Below are 22,784 nucleotides of genomic sequence, written 5' to 3'. Positions count from 1 at the left end.
CTCCAGACCCCTCCAATTTTTCCTTCTTTCCTCCTGGGACGGAAGAAGGGAATCCCTAGAGCTCAGCGTCAGTCTCCCAGAACCAGTGAAGCTCTCTCTGGGCTGGTGGCTCATCCCACAGAACCTACAGCAAGGTCTGTCGTGGGGCCAGACCAATCCGGTCAGGATCACCACGGACGCCAGCTCATGGGGGTGGGGCGCACATCTGGACGATCTCCGTGCCCAGGGTACCTGGGGACAACGACAGAAGGGGGCCTCTTCAAATTACCGCGAGCTATTAGCGGTCGGAGAGGCTCTGAAGGCATTCGAGGACAGAGTTTTGGACCAAGAGGTCCAAATCGTTTCCGACAATGCGACCGCGGTGGCCTTCCTCAACCATCAGGGGGGCACCAGATCTCGCACCCTTCTAGACTTGTCCCTAGAGATCCTGGGCTGGGCCGAGCAGAGAGTGTTCTCGCTCTCGGCGGTACACCTGAAAGGGACCCTCAATCTGGAGGCAGACTATTTAAGTCGCCATCCCATTCTCCAGGGGGAATGGGAACTAAATGCAGAGATTTTCAGTCTAATATGCCAGCACTTTGGCAGCCCAGAGATAGATCTCTTCGCCCGCAGGGCAAACCCGGAAGGTGAAGAGGTTCTTCTCTCCCGAGAAAGCGGCTCGGAGGGGGTGGATGCATTGGCACAGATATGGAGGTTTCAGCTAGCCTATGCCTTCCCTCCTTTGAGCCTGATTCCGAGAGTCCTGCAGAAGATAAATCTAGCAGTAGGGAAGTTCATTCTCGTCACACCCTGGTGGCCCAAGAGGGCCTGGTTTCCCGCTCTAGAGCGAGGGTCAGTGTCGCCTCCCCTACTTCTCCCTGTCCGGGCGGACCTTCTTCGTCAGGGTCCGATTTATCACCCAGAGCCCAACTTCTTCAAGCTGACGGCCTGGTGCTTGAGAGGCGGAGCCTGAGGGAGAAGGGCTGCTCCGAGAGAGTTATCGACACACTCCTAGCCAGTAGGAAGATAGTCACCAGGCGTATATATGCTAAGACCTGGGGTATCTTCTCTCGCTGGTGCTCAGAGAGACAGGTTTCCCAGCAGGAGACCTCGGTCATCTTGGAGTTTCTCCAAGATGGAGTAGACAAGGGGTTAGCCACAAGAACACTAAGGGTTCAGGTAGCAGCCTTGTCATATTTTTTGGATAGACGTTTATCCCTGGACCCCCTGGTTAAGAGGTTTCTTATAGCCAGAGACAGGTTGTCCCCAGTTCAGATCTCTAGGGTTCCACCCTGGGATCTTTCGTTAGTGTTAAACCAACTTACCAAGGCTCCGTTTGAGCCAATTGACACTATCCCCATCAGGTTACTCACCTTTAAATTCGCCTTCCTCTTGGCAATCACGACGGCCAAGAGGATAGGTGATATGCAGGCGCTTTCCATTAAAGAGCCATTTTTTCGCTTATTTGAGGACAGGGTCGTTCTAAGTCAGGACCCCCTTTACCTTCCTAAAGTAGTGACAAAGTTTCATAGGTCACAGGAGGTAATCCTCCCTTCTTTTTGTTCAAATCCCCAGAATGAAAGAGAAGCTTCCTTTCATTGTCTGGATGTTAGACGATGTCTATTAGCTTACTTAGAAAGAGTTACAGTCTTTAGACGTTCTACTCATCTATTAATTTGTTTTTCGGGTCAGCAAAGAGGCCTTCAAGCGTCCAGAGCCTCTATTTCAAGATGGATTAGGCAGACAATTTCCTTAGCTTATGTACAAGCCGGTAAGGTAGCTCCTAATGTTAAAGCACACTCCACACGATCACTAGCAACCTCCTGGGCAGAAAGGGCCGGAGCTTCGGTGGAGCAGATTTGCAGAGCAGCGACGTGGTCAAGTCAGAACACGTTCCTGAAACATTATAGAGTTGACCTACTGTCACCTCAGGACTTGGTTTTCGGGAGAAAGGTCCTGCAAGCAGTGGTCCCGCCCTAAGGTAGGCCTGAAGCTACTTGCTTCTCTCTCAGGGTGCCGTCCTGGAAGACGACTAGAGAAATGACCAGTTACACTTACCGGTAGCTGTATTTCTGGTAAGTCTTACAGGACGGCAGGCCTACTTCCCACCCTTGTGATACATCATTGGTTTGTATTATATTTTTTGTGGTGTTTTTTCCGTGCACTGGTGGGTTCATACTTTATCTCAAACTGAGGAGCACGGGAAGGGGCGGGGTTTTTAACCTCTTTTTGATTGTGTTTCCTGTCAGGAGAAGCCAGTCATCTCTCAGGGTGCCGTCCTGTAAGACTTACCAGAAATACAGCTACCGGTAAGTGTAACTGGTCATTTTTTGACAATCTGGGCCTCTGTACTTTATGCTTCTTGGCGTTTTTTGTTTTCGTAATGTGGCATTAAACCCCAAAATTTTATATATTGCAGTTTACCAATCCTTAGATGTGGTGGCTGCATTAGTTTTGTTCTTTTAGGTTTCCCCCCCTGTTTGCATCTGATTTGGCCAGTAACACACCTCCATGTATTAGAGTGCCCCAGTCTGGATGCATTGTCAGTCTGGGGGAAGTGGAGTGTTAACTTTACTAGCAGATTTAACTACACTAAAGCCAATCAGTTACAACAAAGATTTTTTTTTCTTTTGGGATAAAGGATTTACATAGATTAATAAAAGCTGATCATTGTAAACACCCCTGTCAGTGTTAAATGGTTTGTCTCATCTCTGTAACTGATACATCTGGTAGAGAGCTTGTTCGTTTGAAAAACAACAGGCTTACTGGCTGATCACCAGATGAAAATAGAAAAAGGAAAGCCTAAAAAAGAAAATTTATGCAGCCATCACATCTAAGAATTCATAAGCTACAATAGAAGAAATGTTTGCTTTTGGGTTTAATACTGCTATTTTCTCACAACAACAGGGAACCTCAGACCAGGATAGAAAAACTGGATGCATACAACTGCAGGACCAAGAGAACACACCAGGGGACACCAAACTAAGTGCAGCATTAAAGAGGTTGTAAACCCTTGCGTTTTTATACCTTAATGCATCCTAAGCATTAAGGTGAAATAATTTCTGACAGTGACCATCCCCCAGCCTCCCCGTTTTACTCACAGACCCCCTTCGATACCTCGGCGAAGACGCACTACCTCTCTGCCCAGGGTTCTCAACTCTTGAATGCATAGATTGATAGCAGCGCAGCCATTGGCTCGCTTCTCCTAGGGGGTTATACAGTTGCAATTATCAAATTTATGCAACTTTATCAAAGTCACAACAATAGACAATCACAGTCTGCTTAAACTAAAAACACACAAAGAATTAAATGTTACCATGTTTTTATTGAACACACCATGTAAACATTCACAGTGCAGGTGGAAAAAGTATGTGAACCCTTGGATTTAATAACTGGTTGAACCTCCTTTGGCAGCAATAACTTCAACCAAACGTTCCTTGTAGTTGCAGATCAGACGTGCACAACGATCAGGAGTAATTCTTGACCATTCCTCTTTACAGAACTGCTTCAGTTCAGCAATATTCTTGGGATGTCTTGTGTGAATCGCTTTCTTGAGGTCATACCACAGCATCTCAATCAGGGTGAGGTCAGGACTCTGAAGGCGTATTTTATTCTCTTTAAGCCATTCTGTTGTTGATTTACTTCTATGCTTTGGGTTGTTGTCCTGTTGCAACACCCATCTTCTGTTGAGCTTCAGCTGGTGGACAGATGGCCTTAAGTTCTCCTGCAAAATATCTTGATAAACCTGGCAATTAATTTTTCCTTTGATAATAGCAATCCGTCCAGGCCCTGATGCAGCAAAGCAGCCCCAAACCATGATGCCCCCACCGCTATACTTTACAGTTGGGATGAGGTTTTGATGTTGGTGTGCTGTGCCTCTTTTTCTCCACACATAGTGTTGTGTGTTTCTTCCAAACAACTCAACTTTGGTTTCATCTGTCCACAGAATATTTTGCCAGTACTGCTGTGGAACATCCAGGTGCTCTTGTGCAAACTGTAAACGTGCAGCAATGTTTTTTTTGGACATCAGTGGCTTCCTCTGTGGTATCCTTCCATGAAATCCATTCTTGTTTAGTGTTTTACGTATCGTAGATTCGCTAACAGGCATGGTAGCATATGCCAGAGACTTTTGTAAGTCTTTAGCTGACACTCTAGGATTCTTCTTCACCTCATTGAGCAGTCTGTGCTGTGCTCTTGCAGTCATCTTTACAGTACGACCAATCCTAGAGAGAGTAGCAGCAGTGCTGAACTTTCTCCATTTATAGACAATTTGTCTTACGGTGGACTGATGAACAGCAAGGCTTTTGGGGATACTTTTATAAACCTTTCCAGCTTTATGCAAGTCAACAATTCTTAACAGTAGGTCTTCTGAGAGCTCTTTTGTGCAAGGCATCATTCGCATCAGGCAATGCTTCTTGTGAAAAGCAAACCCAGAACTGGTGTGTGTTTTTTATAGGGCAGAGCAGCTGTAACCAACACCTCCCATCTCATCTCATTGATGAGAGTGAGGTGTCAGCCAACAGGAGTCCAATTAGCTCTTGGAGATGTCATTAGTCTAGGGGTTCATATACTTTTTCCACCTGCACTGTGAATGTTTACATGGTGTATTCAATAAAAACATGGTAACATTTAATTTTTTGTGTGTTATTAGTTTAAGCAGACTGTGATTGTCTATTGTTGTGACTTAGATGAAGATCAGATCACATTTTATGACCAATTTGTGCAGAAATCCATATAATTCCAAAAGGATTCACATACTTTTTATTGCAACTGTACAATGCGGGGAAGAGCTGATAGAGCTGCCGGGGGACCCCAGAAGAGGAGGATCATGTCCAGTCTGTGCAAAACGAATTGCACAGTGGAGAGAAGTATGACATGTTTGTTATTTAAAAAAAAAACGCAAAGCTTTACAATCACTTTAAATGTACTGAGAATCACTAGTAAATTAGAAACTCACATGGGAAAAAATAATTACACTTTTTGTATGTAATCCTACAACTTGCAGCCTGGAAAGTCCAGATGACAAGAGCTTGAGAAAAGGGCTTGAGAGCCTTGAAATTCATAGCTCCGCCCCCTGACATCCTGATTACATCCCAGAAACCTGCAAAGAGGTCTCTGTAATCGCGACCGAAATCTGGACTGACTAGCGGGAGTGAAATTGTGCGAGTTCAATTAAACTTGCATAGAAAATTTACAGAGCACATTTTTTACTGTCGACCTGAAAATTACAGAACTCCTATTGAAAAGTAAAATAAAAAAATATATAAAATATATATTTTATATATAAAATATATATATACCCCGCTAAGATTTCTTAACACATGACCCCTGTCACAGTTATACTCTCCCCCAGCATGCCCTGCGAGGGAAAACTCCTCTAATTGGCTGCTGGGGAAAACTTGCTCTGCCAAAACCCCTCCGGCGCCAACTGCTGGCAAGGGGTGGTACTGCAACCCTTGACCACAGACTGACCCAGTGGACATTTCTGGAATAAACAGAAGTCCCAAATTTAGACAAACCACGAATGGGAGCAAAGTAACTCTCCCATTCCCCACTAACTTTAGCGTAGTGCCCATGCTGAAAACAAGGGGGCCCTACATATATAAAGAAAAAAGATACAGTAAAGAAACAAAATAGAGGAATGGAGGATATATAGGAATAGAGAATATATGAAAAATTAGCAAAATACATTTTAGACAGGCATGCTAAATTGTGCTGGGTGTTACACACAATAGATGGGCATGGTAGAATTGTAAATATTTATGATATACAATTAAATATTTATGATATACAATTACAATACAATATTTATGATATTAATGATATACAATTCTAATAAAGATTTTAATAAAAGGTATGTCTTAACATTCTAATAGGGGTGGATATGCAATGGAAGTAATGTACAGTATGTCATGTTATCTCCATTACTGAGTAAAAACATTTTAAATTCCCAGCAAATGAGTAGATGAAACACATAAGGAAACTTCTTTATAAATAAATCAATAATCCAGAGGCACTAGGTAAATGGGACATGGGAGTTTACTCCCACTTTGAACTACACTGAGGCAGGTTGGGATTCAGCAGTTACAGCTAATCTTTAGACACAACCATTGTACAGCACTACTAAGCAGAAAGCACATAAAGCATACTGACTGATCACTTTCACATCTATCTTTATAAAATAAAAAGCCATAGGTTTTCTGTAAAATAAAATGATAGACTTTATTATTCCAAAAACATGTTTATGTGCGCTGTTAAGTCAAGGTGTTTTTTTTTTTTTTTTTTTTTTTTTTATTGTATACATTTTAGAAAAAGCTATTGAAATCATTAAATTTATCAACCTTTAAATCTAGACTACCAAATCTTTCTTGCCTGCAATGATGAGAAAAAATCGGGGACACATAGCTACTGTGGCTTCTGTTTGCGGTCATGTTGGGATAACATATTTAGTAGACTACTGGTAAGTGACTTTTCTTCCAGTTTTTAGAATTTTAGAAATAAAATATGGTAACTATGGGTCCTTTAGGCTCTGGACATTATGTGTGCCCTAAACTATAGCTCTAGCACAGGGGTCCTCACTGTCCCTCAGACCGTTAGAGGGCCAGACTATAAAAAAAACTATGAACAATTTCCTAAGCCCCCCCCCCTCACAATTGCAAGCCCCTCACGATTATTGCAACCCTCCCCCTTCATTATTATAAGCCCCTCATTGCAAGCCCCCCTCACAATCATTAATTGCAAACCGATCATGATGATTGCAAGCCCCCCCCACCTCACCATCATCATTGTTAGCCCCTCATTACAAGCCCCCCCCATCACAATCATTAATTGCAAGCCGATCAAGATCATTGCAAGCCCCCCCAATCATCATTACATCATCATCAGCAGCAGCAGCCCCTCATTGCAACCCCCCCTCACCATTGCAAGCCCCTCATTGCAAGCTCCCCCACCTTCATCATTACATCATTAGCCCCTCATTGCAAGCCCCCCACCATCATCATAAGCCCCCCTCACCATCATCATCATCATTTTACCCTCATCAGCCCCCCCCACCATCATCATTTCATCATCAGCCCCCCTCACCATCGCAAGCCCCCCCTCCCTCCCTCACCATCGTAAGCCCCTCACAGCACTTTCTCCCTACTGTGCCACTGCTTACTGCTCACTCAACTGCTGTGACGGTCCCACTGTGTCACGAAGCTCACAGTGTTGGTAACAGTTCTGGCACGCTATGATAAATGTCCCGCCCTCCTCCTCCTAGACCAGCTTGTCTGATAGACAGAACACTGGCTCTATCACACAAGCTAGTCTAGGAGGAGGAGGGCGGGACATTTATCACAGCGCGCCCGAACTGTTTACACTGTCATCTCCGTGACACAGCGGGATCGCTGTGTTACAACCTGCAGTGTAACCGGCGTTGCCTGTCAGGGTCGGGTGGGCCGGTTACAAGTCCTGTAGTTTGAGAACCCCTGCTCTAGCAAGTGTACCTTAAAATTATATTAGCAGTAGGAAATTCTAGCCCTGCTCTGTTGGTTCTTATCTATGCTTACAATTTTTTTGTATTTCCTCTACATATTTGTTTAACAGGTTTGCCACCAGTAATACTTGTAAATTGCATCTGTTTCTGTGTTCAATAAAAATCTTTATGGAAAAACAATTTACCTTGGGTATAATGATCCTTTCTAGCGAGAAGATGTCTGCTCAGGTCAAAGAAAGCATAGATTGCGTGGTCTCTTGGACACCCTTTTGGCTGTCCTTTCTTGGCACAGATGATAGTCATTCTTCTTTCTTTTTTTTTTTGTAAATTGTTTTTATCCAGTTAAGAATAAGGTACGGTTTACAAAACAAAGCCTATTGGGCATACCCAGGCTTGAGAAAGTATACCAAGCTAAATCAGTATAAGATAAGAAGGAGCAAGACGGAATTAATTATGGGGCACTATTGTTGGGAGTGGGACAGTATGCCCGAACTCCATCCAGATGGCCCATACCATAGAAAATGTATTAGAGCAACCTCTAGATTCATACAGTATGAGAATTTGTACAATGCTATCATTTTATTAACCACGGACTTTCATAAGTCTAAAGTAGGGGCCTGAAGAGATTTCCATTGAAGTAGTATAAACATACAAGGATGAAATAATAACAGGCCTATCAAAATCCTCATGGCCCTCGAGGTAGCTAGTAGAAAGACCAGACTTAATCTAGAGATGATAGTCGTTCTTAATCCAAAGGGCAAATCGTTTATTTAAAACCATAAACTATAACCCCTTATAGTGGAAAATGGTTAGACGCTTTGCCATGATTATTTCCTCTAGTTTCTGTGAATGGAAGTGAGGAGGAAACTCCCAACAGAGCACATACTGCAACAAAATATGAAAGCACTTTTTTAACACTTAGTGCCGGTTCACACTACAGCGACATGAAAGTCGGCACAACTTTGCAAAGCAACTTCGAGGCAACTTCAAATCGCCTCCAGGACAGGCAACTTTGCCAGTGGCCAATCAAACAATAATCAGCTCTGTGGGAGGGAGGGGTTTGCCTGAGAAAACTATTTTCTCTTCCTGTAAAGTTGCTTCAGTTAAGACCGACTTTGGAGGCGACTTCCATTGAAATCAATGGGTACAAGTTGCCTAGAAGTCGCCTTGAAGTAGTACAGGAACTTTTTCTGAAGTCGGAGTGACTTCAATAGTGTGCATTAAGACGGCTCTCATTCACTTCTCATTTCTCATGTCGCGCGACAAGTTGTATCCCAAGTCAGGGTAGTGTGAACGGGCACTTACCCACTCTATGCAAAACTAAAAGATTTGGATGGAGTTCAAAAGCATTTTTTTTTGTCCCACAGGCAGGGCAGCTCATTATTAATCTGGAGCTATCCCTTAAAGTACTTTTATTTTTCCAAAAGATGCTCTCAGTCTTCCAGGCTGAATGATGACCAGATCTAGTCAATCCAGAAAATTGAGGACATATTATGCATGAACGTGCATCGATATAGCCATACCGCCTAAGTGCATCACTACAGTGCCCTTTGATTATAGTTTATTAAAGCTGAAGGCAGTACTAATGTCATCAACAGTATTATTTTCTTCAAATGTCTGCAAATATAAAGTTTTTTGTATGTTTGGTTTTAGTGCCAGCAAATTTGGAGCTGTTGGTTTTCATGAGTGTATGACTTCAGAACTTGCTGCCCTTGGAAAAGATGGTATTAAAACCTCTTGTTTATGTCCCGTATTCGTGGACACAGGATTTGTCCAAAAGCCAAGTACAAGGTGAGAATCCTGACATTGTTATATAATGTACACACAGTGCCACACCACAAGTAAGTGATGAAGACTTTACATCTTATGCACCCAGGTTGACATTTTAGAAGACAACTTCAAGCAGTTGGACCAGCTCACATACATATATGTCAGCAGCTGCTGCCACAACTGAGATATCCATCTTTTCCGTGGCCGGTCCTGTAAACGATAATGGTGGTCTCCGCGGCGGAATCGCTGCAAGATCACCATTATCTCCGGCGGGAGAGGGCCCCCCCCTCCCGCTGCTCTCCTGCGCCCTCCGCTGCTTACTGGAGCGGTCGGTAGCGGCAGAGGCGATCGGGTCCTTCTCCCTCTGTGGCATGGATACGAGTGAGGGCAAGATGGTCCCCACCCATCTCCATAGCATAGCAGGGCGGAAGCGATGTCAAAACGCCCATGCGTCTTAAAGACACATATTTTTTTTTGTAAACACACCGATCCACGTCCTGTCAGGGAGAGAGGACCAATGGTGTGTCCCTTGTACATAGAGACAACCATCGGTCACCTACCCCAGTCACTCCCCTCCCCCCACAGTAAGAATCACTCATTAGGAATACATTAACCCCTTCCTCGCCCCCTAATGTTAACCCCTTCCCTGCCAGTCACATTTATACAGTAGTGCATTGTATGAACAGCGATCAGTCATTTCCCGTAGTGAGTCCACCCCCCTACAGTTAGAACACAACCAGGGAACATACTTAACCCCTTCTCCACCCCCTAGTGTTAACCCCTTCCCTGCCAGTGGCATTTTTATAGTAATCAATGCATTTTTATAGCAGGGATCGCTGTATAAATGTGAATGGTCCCAAAAATGTGTCAAAAGTGTCCGATGTGCCGCCATATTCCTACACTCCTCCCTTCCTATGTAGGTTAGGAAAGTGTATAGGGATAGGCAGATTTGTCATTGTAAAGGGTATTCTGAATAATAGAGAGCTAACTATTGCTAGTATTTATACCCTCAATGACTCCCCTGCCTCGTTCTTTGCATCCGTTTTTGAACAACTTGCTGCTAAGAAGTCTCCACACATGGTTGTTGGTGGTGATTTTAATATGGTAGCTAACCCCACACTAGATAGATGTTCTGTTGCTACCTCGGCTGGGGCCTTCCCTAGATCCCTTACCCGTGGTTTACGAGACTGCCAACTAGTGGACTCCTGGAAGGCACATAATATTGGGGCTAAAGAATTCACATTCTACTCCCACCCTCATAACAGCTACGCTAGGCTGGATTACATTTTTGTCTCCCCGGTTATCCTAGCCAATTCCAATACAGCATCTATTCATACCTGTGTCTGGTCGGACCACTAGATAGCCTCCTTTGAGACAGAGTTCATTGGGCTGGCTTCACTTGGAGATTGAATGAGGCGCTTCATTCGGATGTGGCGGTTGAGTCCGAGGTGTTACAGTCCCTTGAACAATACTTTGAACTCAACGCCTTACCTGAAACCCCTATTTCGGTGGTCTGGACTGCCCACAAGGCGTTCTTGCGGGGCAAACTGATTGGGATCGCTTCAGCTCGTAATAAGTTGAACAGACAGAAGATTCTTGAACTTACATCTGATTTAGACAAGCTGTACAAAGATACGACCTTGCTTACTTAGGAGTCCACTAGAAGATCCATCGATCAGAAGCGTCTGGAACTGTACGCATTACTCACTGCCAAAGCAGAAAAGGCCCTTAGGTGGTCTAAGGCTAAATTTTTACTGCATGGTAGCTCCCCCTCCACCATGTTAGCTAGGAGGCTGAACCAGTTTGCTAGACCCCTTCATGTATACAAATTGACGACTGGCTCGGGTCTGACTACATCTCACCCGCAGGAGGTGCTAAAGATTTTTACACGATTTTATTCTACCCTTTTGGCACCGTCACAGTCGGTTCCCTCTGGGGATGATGTGGCCTGGTTTGATTCTATCCCAATTCCCGCCCTTTACCCTTCCCAGGTGGAGAGGCTGAACTCGCCCATTTCACAAACAGAAGTTCTGAATGTGATTAAAGCCTTGAAGTCTAGCTCGGCTCCTGGTCCGGATGGCTTCTCCTCTATTTATTATAAAAAATTTGCCCCTTCTTTATCTGGCAGACTGGTTCAGCTCTTCAATTCGGTGATGTAGGGAGGTTCTTTTCCTGGGGAGATGCGTTTGGCAAACATGTCCCTCATCCCTAAGCCGAATAAAAATCACACACTCCCTCAGAATTTTAGGCCGATATTGGTCATTAACAATGACCTGAAAATTTTTATCAGGATTCTTGCTGATCGTTTGGCAAGTGTTATCTCCTCACTCATATCCCCATATCAGGCAGGTTTCATCCCCCATAGATTAATTACTGACAATATACGTCTGGCTGCTGACATCATTCAGGATGCTAACCTGTTTTCCAGGAAATTATTTCTGCTGAGCCTTGATATTCAAAAGGCTTATGACAGTGTGTCTTGGAGCTATGTGTCCACTCTGTTACAACGCATGGGATTTTGCGGGGAGTTTTTCAGTGCCTTTCAGGCTCTATATAAGGACCCTAGAACTCAGATTAAAATCCCGGGGTGTAGTTCAGAATTTTTCAGTCTGGGTAGAGGTACGAGGCAGGGGTGCCCGCTCTCACCACTTATTTTTGCATTAGCTTTGGAGCCCCTGGCTATCGCACTCTTGCGGGACCCTGATATCTCCGGATATTGTAAGGGGCCTATTACCGTATTTGCCGGCGTATAAGACGACTGGGCGTATAAGACGACCCCCTATTTTTCCAGGAAAAATGTTAGTTTTGGGATATACTCACCGTATAAGACTACACCCTTCCTACTAGTCTGTCTGGAAGCTGAGGGGTAACCAGAACAACCGCTGACAGGAACAACCGCTGACAGAAACAGGCATTTTTAAAATCTCACTGTGCCATTACATTCCATTACATGCCTCACTGTGCCATTCCATTACATGCCCTACTGTGCCATTCCATTACATGCCCCACTGTGCCATTCCATTACATGCCCCACTGTGCCATTCCATTACATGCCCCACTGTGCCATTCCATGCCCCCACTGTGCCATTACATGCCCCCACTGTGCCATTCCATGCCTCCACTGTGCCATTCCATGCCTCCACTGTGCTATCACATGCCTCTACTGTGCCGGCCAAGACGATCTCCCTACCTTATTTTTTTGTTGTGGACATCCATGTTTCAGGCTGCGGGCATCCACGATTCAACAGCCGCCTCCTCAGACTGTTCCGTGATAGGCGGAACACTAATTTTCCCAGCGGGGCCTCTGTTCAGTGTTCCGCCTATCACTGACGTCCTCTCGTACGAGGATGAGAAGGCATCCGTGATAGGCGGAACACTGAACAGAGGCCCTGCTGGGAAAATGAGTGTTCCGCCTATCACGAAACAGTCTGAGGAGGAGGCTCGGCTTTTAAATCATGGATGCCCACAGCCTGAAACATGGATGTCCGTAGCCTGACGAAGACAGATCCGGCGTATAAGACGACCCCCGACTTTGGATGCATTTTTCTGCATCCAAAAGGTCGTCTTATACGCCGGCAAATACGGTAATTACAAATTCTGCATGTACGCAGATGATGTCTTAATGTTTATCACCAACCCTCTGATCACTTTACCTAATCTTTTTAGCACTTTGTCCAGATTCGCTGAGGTCTCAGGCCTCTTAGTGAATGTGTCAAAGTCCATGGCCCTCCCTGTGGGTAACTCCCCTTCTGAGCTTGACCACTTCCAAACATTCCTTCAGGCTCTCCTGGGCTGACCAGTCCCTCCCATACCTTGGGATCAATCTGACAAGGGATTACCTTAAAGTGGATGTAAACCCCCAAAAAAATGTTTTTTATGTCACAATGTAAAGTATAAGATTTCCTATCATCTGTGCCCAGTCTTGCCACACAGAGTTAATCCAGCGCTGAGCAATCCTCTTTTAATGTTCAGTGAAAATTAACAGAATTCCAGATAAAAACTTGCCAAATTATAAAGTCCGTTTCTCTGTTCTTGCTTTGTGTTACAGGTTATTTACATATCCTGGTAATATACAATGAACTTTGGATCACCTCATATTATGAGAAACATAACATAACATATGATAAACATGTCCAAGCTCTAGATATGTAAATAACCTGTAACACAAAGCAAGAACAGAGAAACGGACTTTATAATTTGGCAAGTTTTTATCTGGAATTCTGTTAATTTTCACTGAACATTAAAAGATGATTGCTCAGCGCTGGATTAACTCTGTGTGGCAAGACTGGGCACAGATGATAGGGAATCTTATACTCTACACTGTGACATCAAAAACATTTTTTTGGGTTTACATCCACTTTAAATTATTTGAGGCCAACTACCCCCCAATGGTTTCCAAGATTAAACAACTACTTAAACTTTGGGCCCCACTTCACATTCCCTTCCTAGGTAAGATAACTGCCCTTAAGATGACTAGTCTTCCTAAGCTACTATATTTGTTCCGATCCCTACCTAAACCCTATGTGCTCATGATTCAGGCCCTATTTAACAAATTTATTTGGAAAGACAGGCCCCCTATATTTGCTTAGGCTATTCTATACCGGTCTGGGGGGTCCCTCAAATATGGCTGTACTACTTGTCCAGCAGGTTCTCCCAACAAGCTCAATGGAACATTTGTAATCCCAAGGTCCCATGGGTTAGGTTAGAGCAGGATTCGATTGCCCCTGTCTATCTCCCTGGACTTATGTCGTCCTCTAACCCATCTAAATCTATCTTACGCTCCAAAAATCTTCTAGTTGATCCTGGCCTGAGACTCTGGGATAGTTATAAAGTGAAGTTTCACCTCATCTCACAGGCCCCTCTAGGTGCCTCGTTTTTGGGGGATTTGAGATCTTCCCCGGCCTTTGCTCACCCGGATCTGGTTGGACCTGGGCCTGACTAAACTGGCGGATGTTCTACGGGACTCTAAATTCGAGTCGTTTACCAAATTGCAAGCGAAACACCGTATCCCGGCAGGTGAGTTCTATCGCTATCTCCAAATCAGGCACTTTTTCCATCAATACTATAAAGGTCCCTTCTTGGACTCCTCCACCTCCTTTGAAGGCATATGTAACGCAGCCCCTCACCAAAGAGGTCTTATCCTGGGAATTTACGGTTCTTTAGTATCCGCTCTCGAGTCCCCCATACTTAAGTAAAGATCCCAATGGGAACATGAGCTCAATCTTGCGGCTGATGAATTGGACTGGTCATCTGGCTGGCTCAACATGCGAAAATGCACACTCTCCCTCACAATTAGGGAAACGGCAATAAAATTGTTGACCCGCTGGTATTGCACCCCTTTGCGTCTCTCCCGCAGGTGGGACTGAACAGCCTGGTGAACATAGTGGAGGCTGCACATCACGTAGGTGGTGGAAGCGATAGGTGGCTTCACAGCCGCTTGTATCACTTCCACAGGAAAGCCGACAGTCTTCTTTACTGTTTTTACAGCCACTGTTGTTAGGCTTTTTTACAGCTTAAAAACGCCTGTCCATGTTTATTTTGTAAAAAAAAAAAAAAAAAAATTTTTTTTTTGTGAGCTGCAGCTTTAAAAATGCCGCGGTCGCGTTTTTTGCGCGTTTTTGAGCGTTTTTTAACGTCTGGCGTTTTTACAGCTCTACTCTGGAGCTTCAGAACGCCCCGGTCCCGCGTTTTTTTTACAGCTCAAAAACGTCTATGCCACTTGCAGCTCAAAAACGCCTATGTGGGAATGAAGCCATAGAATAACATGGACAGGCGTTTTTAAGCTGTAAAAAACGCTCAGAAACGTGGCTGTAAAAACGCCAGTGGAAATGAGGCCGAAATGTTATAATGTCACAAGCACTTCCTTTGTAAATACAATGTGGGAGTATTTTGTTGCAGTGTTCCGCTACATATTGCTCTTACTGAGTTCCTAGGCAAAGTGCTAGACTAAAAAACATATGGAGCTGGGGAGGTGATTGGCAGAAGATGACTAGCCACTAAAGCTAAACCTAAAATATGAGATGTTTAGCCCTTTCTTTTGCTGCTCACTTCAAGTTTATAACAATTGTCAATGGGGGTGCTTGGCATGCTTTTTCAACATCAGCCAAGGGTCCCACATTCTAGAACAATGCTTTTTAGGGGGGATTTACACCTAATTATGTGCATTTCATTTATCTCCATTCTCCAAATCAAGAAGTCTTTAGGTCTGAAGATCAAAAAAGTTGCATAATTATGCTCTTATGGCACCTCCACCTCCTTTGAAGGCGTATGTAACGCAGCCCCTCACCAAAGAGGTCTTATCCTGGGAATTTACGGTTCTTTAGTATCCGCTCTCGAGTCCCCCATACTTAAGTAAAGATCCCAATGGGAACATGAGCTCAATCTTGCGGCTGATGAATTGGACTGGTCATCTGGCTGGCTCAACATGCGAAAATGCACACTCTCCCTCACAATTAGGGAAACGGCAATAAAATTGTTGACCCGCTGGTATTGCACCCCTTTGCGTCTCTCCCGCAGGTGGGACTGCACAGCCTGGTGAACATAGTGGAGGCTGCACATCACGTAGGTGGTGGAAGCGATAGGTGGCTTCACAGCCGCTTGTATCACTTCCACAGGAAAGCCGACAGTCTTCTTTACTGAAGTACACACACTCCCAGCCCCTATAACGCCACTGTAAAAATTGCAATCTCCACCAAGTGGCTGGGGATTCAGATTTCACCGCCCCCTATCCTGGTGCCGTAAGCGACTGCTTAAGCCGCCTTAAGGTAGTTCCAGCCCTGCTGCCAGTCAAATGATATACCTACTAAACAGATACAAAATGTTTCCTTATGAATATTTATTTATTACAGGTAATTAATATTTATATACAGTTATATTGGGCCAGTAGCAACCAGAAGGGGCTAGTAAGCCATTCATGATCTATGACATGCAATTGCATGTGTCACATTTCACAGTTGTTTGTCATAGTTCCTGCATATCATACATGGCTACAGTGTGAAGTGCTTGTAGCTGATATTGCATATGGGAGGGAAACACACCAAAAGTTGACTAAACACTGACATATCAAATTTTTCAAGCTCTAATAATTATGTTTTTTTCCGTTTTCTTATATCTCTACGGATGCCAGCAATGACATTCTGCCTTTGCCCTAACACAGAAATTAAAGAGGAACTGCAGTCTGCTCACATAATTTGTACTAAAAACATCTTTGCCATTATAAAGCTTCCCTCCAACCACTTTGCATAATATTTTATATATACTGTGTATCTGTACTTGCCAAATATGCTGCAGAAATCTCCCTCCACTAAGTCTGGCTGCATCCATTTTAACTGTGGACAGCTAAAGCTGCTTCCTGGATTTACACAGAAACACAGAGGCACACCTCTAGCTCTGCAGCCCTGCATCTCTCATTGGCCCTCTTATAAATAATCCCCCCCCCCCTTCCTGGCAAACTCTCACGAGAGTGAGAGAGAGATCTGTGCATGATGTCATACGCCTAGGCTTTTTACCAGACATGAAACAGGAAGTGGGCTAAATAAGGTATTTACTGGCAGAAAAAAAAATGTTTTACTATGAGAGTCTCACGCCTGATGTATTCACCAAATATAAACTATGTTGAATCCATAAAATTTAGGATGAGATTGCCTAGTGATAACTGCTGTGTGAGCTGGAAACTTGCCTTTGAACTCCTAAGCTATACGCAACTAGAATCCACCCAAAAACTAAAATTAGCTATTCAATTATCTACCTAGCATGTTTTGAGATGTAATTTTTTTTTTCACTCTCTAAATTCCAGATTATGGCCTGTATTGAAACCTGAAGATGTCTCTAGGAGTTTTGTGGATGGAATACTAACAAATAAGAAAATGATTTTTGTTCCTTCTTACGTGAAAAACTACCTGGTGCTAGAAAAGTAAGTTAAGATTGTGTTCACTAAAACACTGAATACATTGCACTCGCTTAAATGAACACTAAAGAGAATTTTTTTTTTAAATAACAAACATGTTATACTTACCTCCACTGTGCAGCTCGTTTTGCACAGAGTGGCCCAGAACCTGTTCTTCTGGGGTCCCTCGGCGGCTGTCTCGGCTCCCCCCGCAAGAACTTTCCACCTTCATGCGAGCTCTCTCGCATGGTGGTAAGTTCTTGCGGGCGCGCTTCTGTGATACAGCCGGCGGCTATAGCCGATCACTGTATCACTTGGCCCCGCCCCCCATCGCGCCGCATCATTGGATATAATTGACAGCAGCGCGAGCCAATGGCTGCGCTGCTTTCAATCAACCAATGAATTAGCCAAGAGGCTGACCGAGAAGCCAGCGCGTTCACGGGGCAGGACTTTCAAAGGGGTCAGGTGAGTAAACGGGGGCTCGGGGGGGGGGGGGGGGCGCTAATGCTCAGATGTTTTTTCACCTTAATGCATAGAATGCATTAAGGTGAAAAAACATGTACCTTTAAGTGAGCACTGGACCCTCATGCAATAAACACCTCAATCTCAAAACACAAACTCATTCAGAGCATATCATGTAAGTGTTGAAACTTGGGGGAACAGAATATTTTATATTTTTATACCCTTTTTTTCTAATCCAGCCTCCTTATGCACCTCCTCACCAAGATTATGAATAATAGTGAATTAATGCTAACTATCAGCAAGCAGTGGATACTATTGTAATGATCTGTTGCTGCAGGAGAAGGCTGGGTGGAACTGGGTCAGCACTGACAGTAAGGCTTCATTTCCACTGGCGTTTTTACAGCCACTGTTGTTAGGCTTTTTTACAGCTTAAAAACGCCTGTCCATGTTTATTTTGTAAAAAAAAAAAAAAAAAAAAAAAAAATTTTTTTTTTGTGAGCTGCAGCTTTAACCACTTCCATACCAGGTACTTACGCAGCTTCCCGCCCAAGCCAATTTTCAGCTTTCAGCACTGTCGCACTTTGAATGGCAATTGCGCGGTCATGCTACACTGTACCCAAACAAAATTGGCGTCCTTTTTTCCCCCACAAATAGAGCTTTCTTTTGGTGGTATTTGATCACCTCTGCGATTTTTTTTTTTGCGCAACAACTAAAAAAAGGCTGAAAATTTGGAAAAAAAAATACGTTTTTATTTTTTTTCTGTTAATTTTTTTGTAAATAAGTTTTCTCTTTCAATTACGGGCACTGATATGGCGGCACTAATGGGCACCGATGAGATGGCACTGATGGACATCGATGAGGTAGTACTGACGGGCACAGATGAGGTGGCACTGATTGGCGGCGCTGGTATGCGACACTGATGGGCACACATAGGCGGCACTGATGGGCACACATAGGCGGCACTGATGGGCACACAGGCGGCACTGATGGGCACACATAGGCGGCACTGATGGGCACACATAGGCAGCACTGATGGGCACACATAGGCGGCACTGATGGGCACACATAGGCGGCACAGATGGGCACTCATGGGCGGCACTGATGTATACTTATGGGTGGCACAGATGGGCACTGCTAGGTGGGCACTGGGCATGAATGGGCACTGTGGGGTGGCGCTGATGGACACTGGGGTGGCGCTGATGGACACTGGGGTGGCGCTGATGGACACTGGGGTGGCGCTGATGGACACTGGGGTGGCAGCACTGATTGTTGCCAGTCAGTGCCCATTTGTGGGCACTGACTGGCATCTTTTTTCTTTATGCTTTTTTTTTTTTTTTTTTAAACTTTTTTTTTTTTCTGTTTTTTTTTTGCCCACCCTGGTGGTCCAGGGTGGGCATCCCTGGTGGTCCAGTGTGGCGATCCGAGGGGGGGCTGCGCTGATAACCAATCAGCGCGAACCCCCCCTGTCAGGAGAGCCGCCGATCGGCTATCCTCTACTCGCGTCTGTCAGACGCGAGTGAGGAAGAGCCATCGACGGCTCTTCCTGTTTACATCGTGATCAGCCGTGGTTGGACACGGCTGATCACGTGGTAAAGAGTCTCCGCCGGAGGCTCTTTACCGAGATCGGAGATGCAGGGTGTCAGACTGACACCCCGCATCACCGATCGCCGCGATGCGCGCCCCCACGGGCGCGCGCGGCATGAAATCCTGCAGGACGTTCTGGAACGTCCTGTCAGGATTTCATAACCACTTCCCGGACGTAAATCGGCCATAGGCCGGGCGGGAAGTGGTTAAAAATGCCGCGGTCGCGTTTTTGAGCGTTTTTGAGCGTTTTTTAACGTCTGGCGTTTTTACAGCTCTACTCTGGAGCTTCAGAACGCCCTGGTCCCGCGTTTTTTTTACAGCTCAAAAACGTCTATGCCACTTGCAGCTCAAAAACGCCTATGTGGGAATGAAGCCATAGAATAACATGGACAGGCGTTTTTAAGCTGTAAAAAACGCTCAGAAACGTGGCTGTAAAAACGCCAGTGGAAATGAGGCCGAAATGTTATAATGTCACAAGCACTTCCTTTGTAAATACAATGTGGGAGTATTTTGTTGCAGTGTTCCGCTACATATTGCTCTTACTGAGTTCCTAGGCAAAGTGCTAGACTAAAAAACATATGGAGTTGGGGAGGTGATTGGCAGAAGATGACTAGCCACTAAAGCTAAACCTAAAATATGAGATGTTTAGCCCTTTCTTTTGCTGCTCACTTCAAGTTTATAACAATTGTCAATGGGGGTGCTTGGCATGCTTTTTCAACATCAGCCAAGGGTCCCACATTCTAGAACAATGCTTTTTAGGGGGGATTTACACCTAATTATGTGCATTTCATTTATCTCCATTCTCCAAATCAAGAAGTCTTTAGGTCTGAAGATCAAAAAAGTTGCATAATTATGCTCTTATGGCACTGCATTGCAGAAAGCAAGTTGTTGGCAAGATCTCTATAGACTTGCACGGTGCCAGCTTTTTCTGTCTAAGAGCAGACATGTGCTAGGTCCTGACTCCTGATATTTGGACCCAATGGCCCAGATTCAAGAAGCAATTGCGCCTGTGTAACCATAGGTTACACAGCGCAATTGCTTACTTGCTCCGGCGTTACAAATGCTCCTGATTCAGGAACATCGTAACGCCGACTGCAGCCTAAAATCTGCGTGGCATAAGGCTCTTATGCCACGCAGATTTTAGGCTGCATTCTTGCGATGACCGCTAGGGGGCGCTCCCATTGTGCTCAGTGTATAGTATGCAAATTGCATACTAACACCGATTCACAATGTTGCGCGGGCCCTGCGTACGCAAGTTACGGAGTTTCCGTACGGCGTCTTTAGCGTAAGGCTGCCCCTTCTAATAGTAGGGGCAGCCAATGCTAAAGTATACCCGCCGTTCCCGCGTCGTGAAATTTGAATTTCACGTCGTTTGCGTAAGTGATTCGTGAATGGCGCTGGACGCCATTCACGTTCACTTGGAAGCAAATGACGTCCTTGCGACGTCATTTGCCGCAATGCACGTCGGGAAAGTTTCCAGACGGAGCATGCGCTCTACGCTCGGTGCGGGATCGCGCCTAATTTAAATGATTCCCGCCCCCTACGGGATCATTTACATTAGGCGCCCTTATGCAGGGCAATTTTAAAGAGCGCACACGCAATTTACGGAGCTACTGCTCCGTGAATCGCGCGCAGCGCAGATAATTTGCGGGGGCGCAGGGCAAAAACGCTGCCCTGTGCCTCCGTAAAAAAGGGGCAAATCGTACCTGAATCTGGGCCAATGACAAGATAAATGTAATACATACAGTAAATTACAGTTAGCTCATCTACATCTAGAGATTTTTAAGATCGAATTTCTCTTTAAGTGCCGGTTCACACTACAGCGACATGAAAGTTGGCACGACTTTGCGAGGCAACTTCAAGTCGCCTCCAGGACAGGCAACTTTGCCAGTGGCCAATCAAACAATAATCAGCTCTGTGGGAGGGAGGGATTTGCCTTAGAAAACTATTTTCTCTTAATGTAAAGTTGCTTCAGTTAAGACAGTGATCCGACTTTGGAGGCAACTTCCATTGAAATCTATGGGTACAAGATGCCTACAAGTTGCCTAGAAGTCGCCTTGAAGTAGTACAGGAACCTTTTCTGAAGTTGGAGCGACTTCAGTAGTGTGTATTAAGACAACTCTCATTCACTTTAATTTCTCATGTCGCGCGACTTGGGGCGACACAAGTCGGATCCCAAGTCGCGGTAGTGTGAACGGGCACTAAGGGGTAATATTAGTAGGTATCACCCAGCTATTTAAATGTTTTTTCTTATTTTTTCAGATTTCTTCCTCAGAGGGTAATAGAAACAATAAACAAGATGCAAGATGTAAAGTTTAGCACTGAGTTCAGAAGTGCATCCAAGACAAAATAACTTGGTTCTAAGATTCTTGATAAAATATTGATATGTTTTAAACAAAATTAGGTAATCCATAGACAAACAATAAACAATTTATATCTTGTGTTTTGTTAATAATACTAGCCAAATTTATCATATAATTTGCCGCATTATTTTGTTCATATAAACACCTTAAAGCAATTACATACCAGTATATTAGGCAGCAAACAATAATCTTATCTAGTTTTTGTTTTTTGTCTAAAGGAAAACTATGATTTTTAGGTCAGATTAGTTTTTCCTTTTTTTTTTTTTTAGTTTATAGGTCTTTAAACTAATATTACATAAACAACAAACGACAAAGGATTCCCAGAGCACTATGAGTTTTCTAAGTGAGAACACATCAGAAGCCATCTGCCTTTATATGAAACTGTGGTTTGCCCATGTCGGCACTCCCTGTGGATATACTCACCTTCCATTCCTCATTATTCCATCTAACGGCAGGCAAAAAGTACCTGGTAGTAGTTCCAGGTAGGGGGCCTATGTGACTCACTCCCCTTCCTCTTTTGTGACAGTGCTTAGCCACACACTGTCATGTGGAGTTAAGGGTATAGACCTGTCTATTCTCAGTTTTACTTGGTTTACTTTCCTCTCTTGCAGTAGCAAATTTAAATTTTTTTAACATTTTGTATACATTACATTTTTATCATAATGCATCAGTAATTTAAAGTTCTTACTGGTTTAAAACAAAACATATATACCCTATAACCATGTATATTTTAACAATAAACCCTTCAAGATAATAATATATGCATGTGTTTTATGTTGTTGTTTTTTTTGGATGCATTGAATATGAAAATTGCATTTTTATTATTTTTGTCTGAATTTGTTATTTTCAGAGCATAGGTGCCACTACTTGTGACTAAAACAGTACTAATATATGTCTATATGATTACTAGCTGGGCACATCAGATCTTATACCCTGAGGTACACATTTGAAGGGCCATTTTTAACATTCATTTTAGAGCTTCACAGTTGCTGCACAGAGCACCCAAAGAATATGAATATAAACAAAAATCCTACAAAGTTCACTAATTAGAAAAATTTACCCTTTGAGTTACTTTAATCTAGGCATTTTGCAACTTGTTTTTCTAAATGTGTCAGAAAAGTATATAAATGCAATTTGTATTATGTTTGTTTCAGTTTGTCATTAAATATTAAGATAGCAAACCTTTTTTTCTATAAAGAACCAAAAATATATTTTAGTGTTTCCCACATTTAAACTGTTACCAAATTTCTCATATCTCATTCTC

At 43.9% G+C, this 22,784-nt stretch overlaps 1 protein-coding gene across 1 annotated transcript in view; it reads left to right on the top strand.

The window, feature by feature from the left end:
* LOC120914213 (17-beta-hydroxysteroid dehydrogenase 13-like) overlaps positions 1–22,281 on the top strand; it is a 58,135-nt gene extending 35,854 nt beyond the window's left edge. Inside the window, exons 4-7 of the mRNA XM_040324804.1 lie at positions 6,333–6,439; positions 9,110–9,247; positions 17,022–17,138; positions 21,420–22,281. Of these exons, the coding sequence (XP_040180738.1) occupies positions 6,333–6,439; positions 9,110–9,247; positions 17,022–17,138; positions 21,420–21,510 (453 nt within the window). The 3' untranslated portion in view covers positions 21,511–22,281. The remainder of the gene's footprint in view (positions 1–6,332; positions 6,440–9,109; positions 9,248–17,021; positions 17,139–21,419) is intronic.
* The last annotated feature ends 503 nt before the right edge of the window (positions 22,282–22,784 follow it).

The sequence above is a fragment of the Rana temporaria genome, chromosome 1, assembly GCF_905171775.1.
Source record: "Rana temporaria chromosome 1, aRanTem1.1, whole genome shotgun sequence".
Taxonomy (NCBI): domain Eukaryota; kingdom Metazoa; phylum Chordata; class Amphibia; order Anura; family Ranidae; genus Rana; species Rana temporaria.
This window is presented reverse-complemented; position numbering and strand designations above follow the sequence as displayed.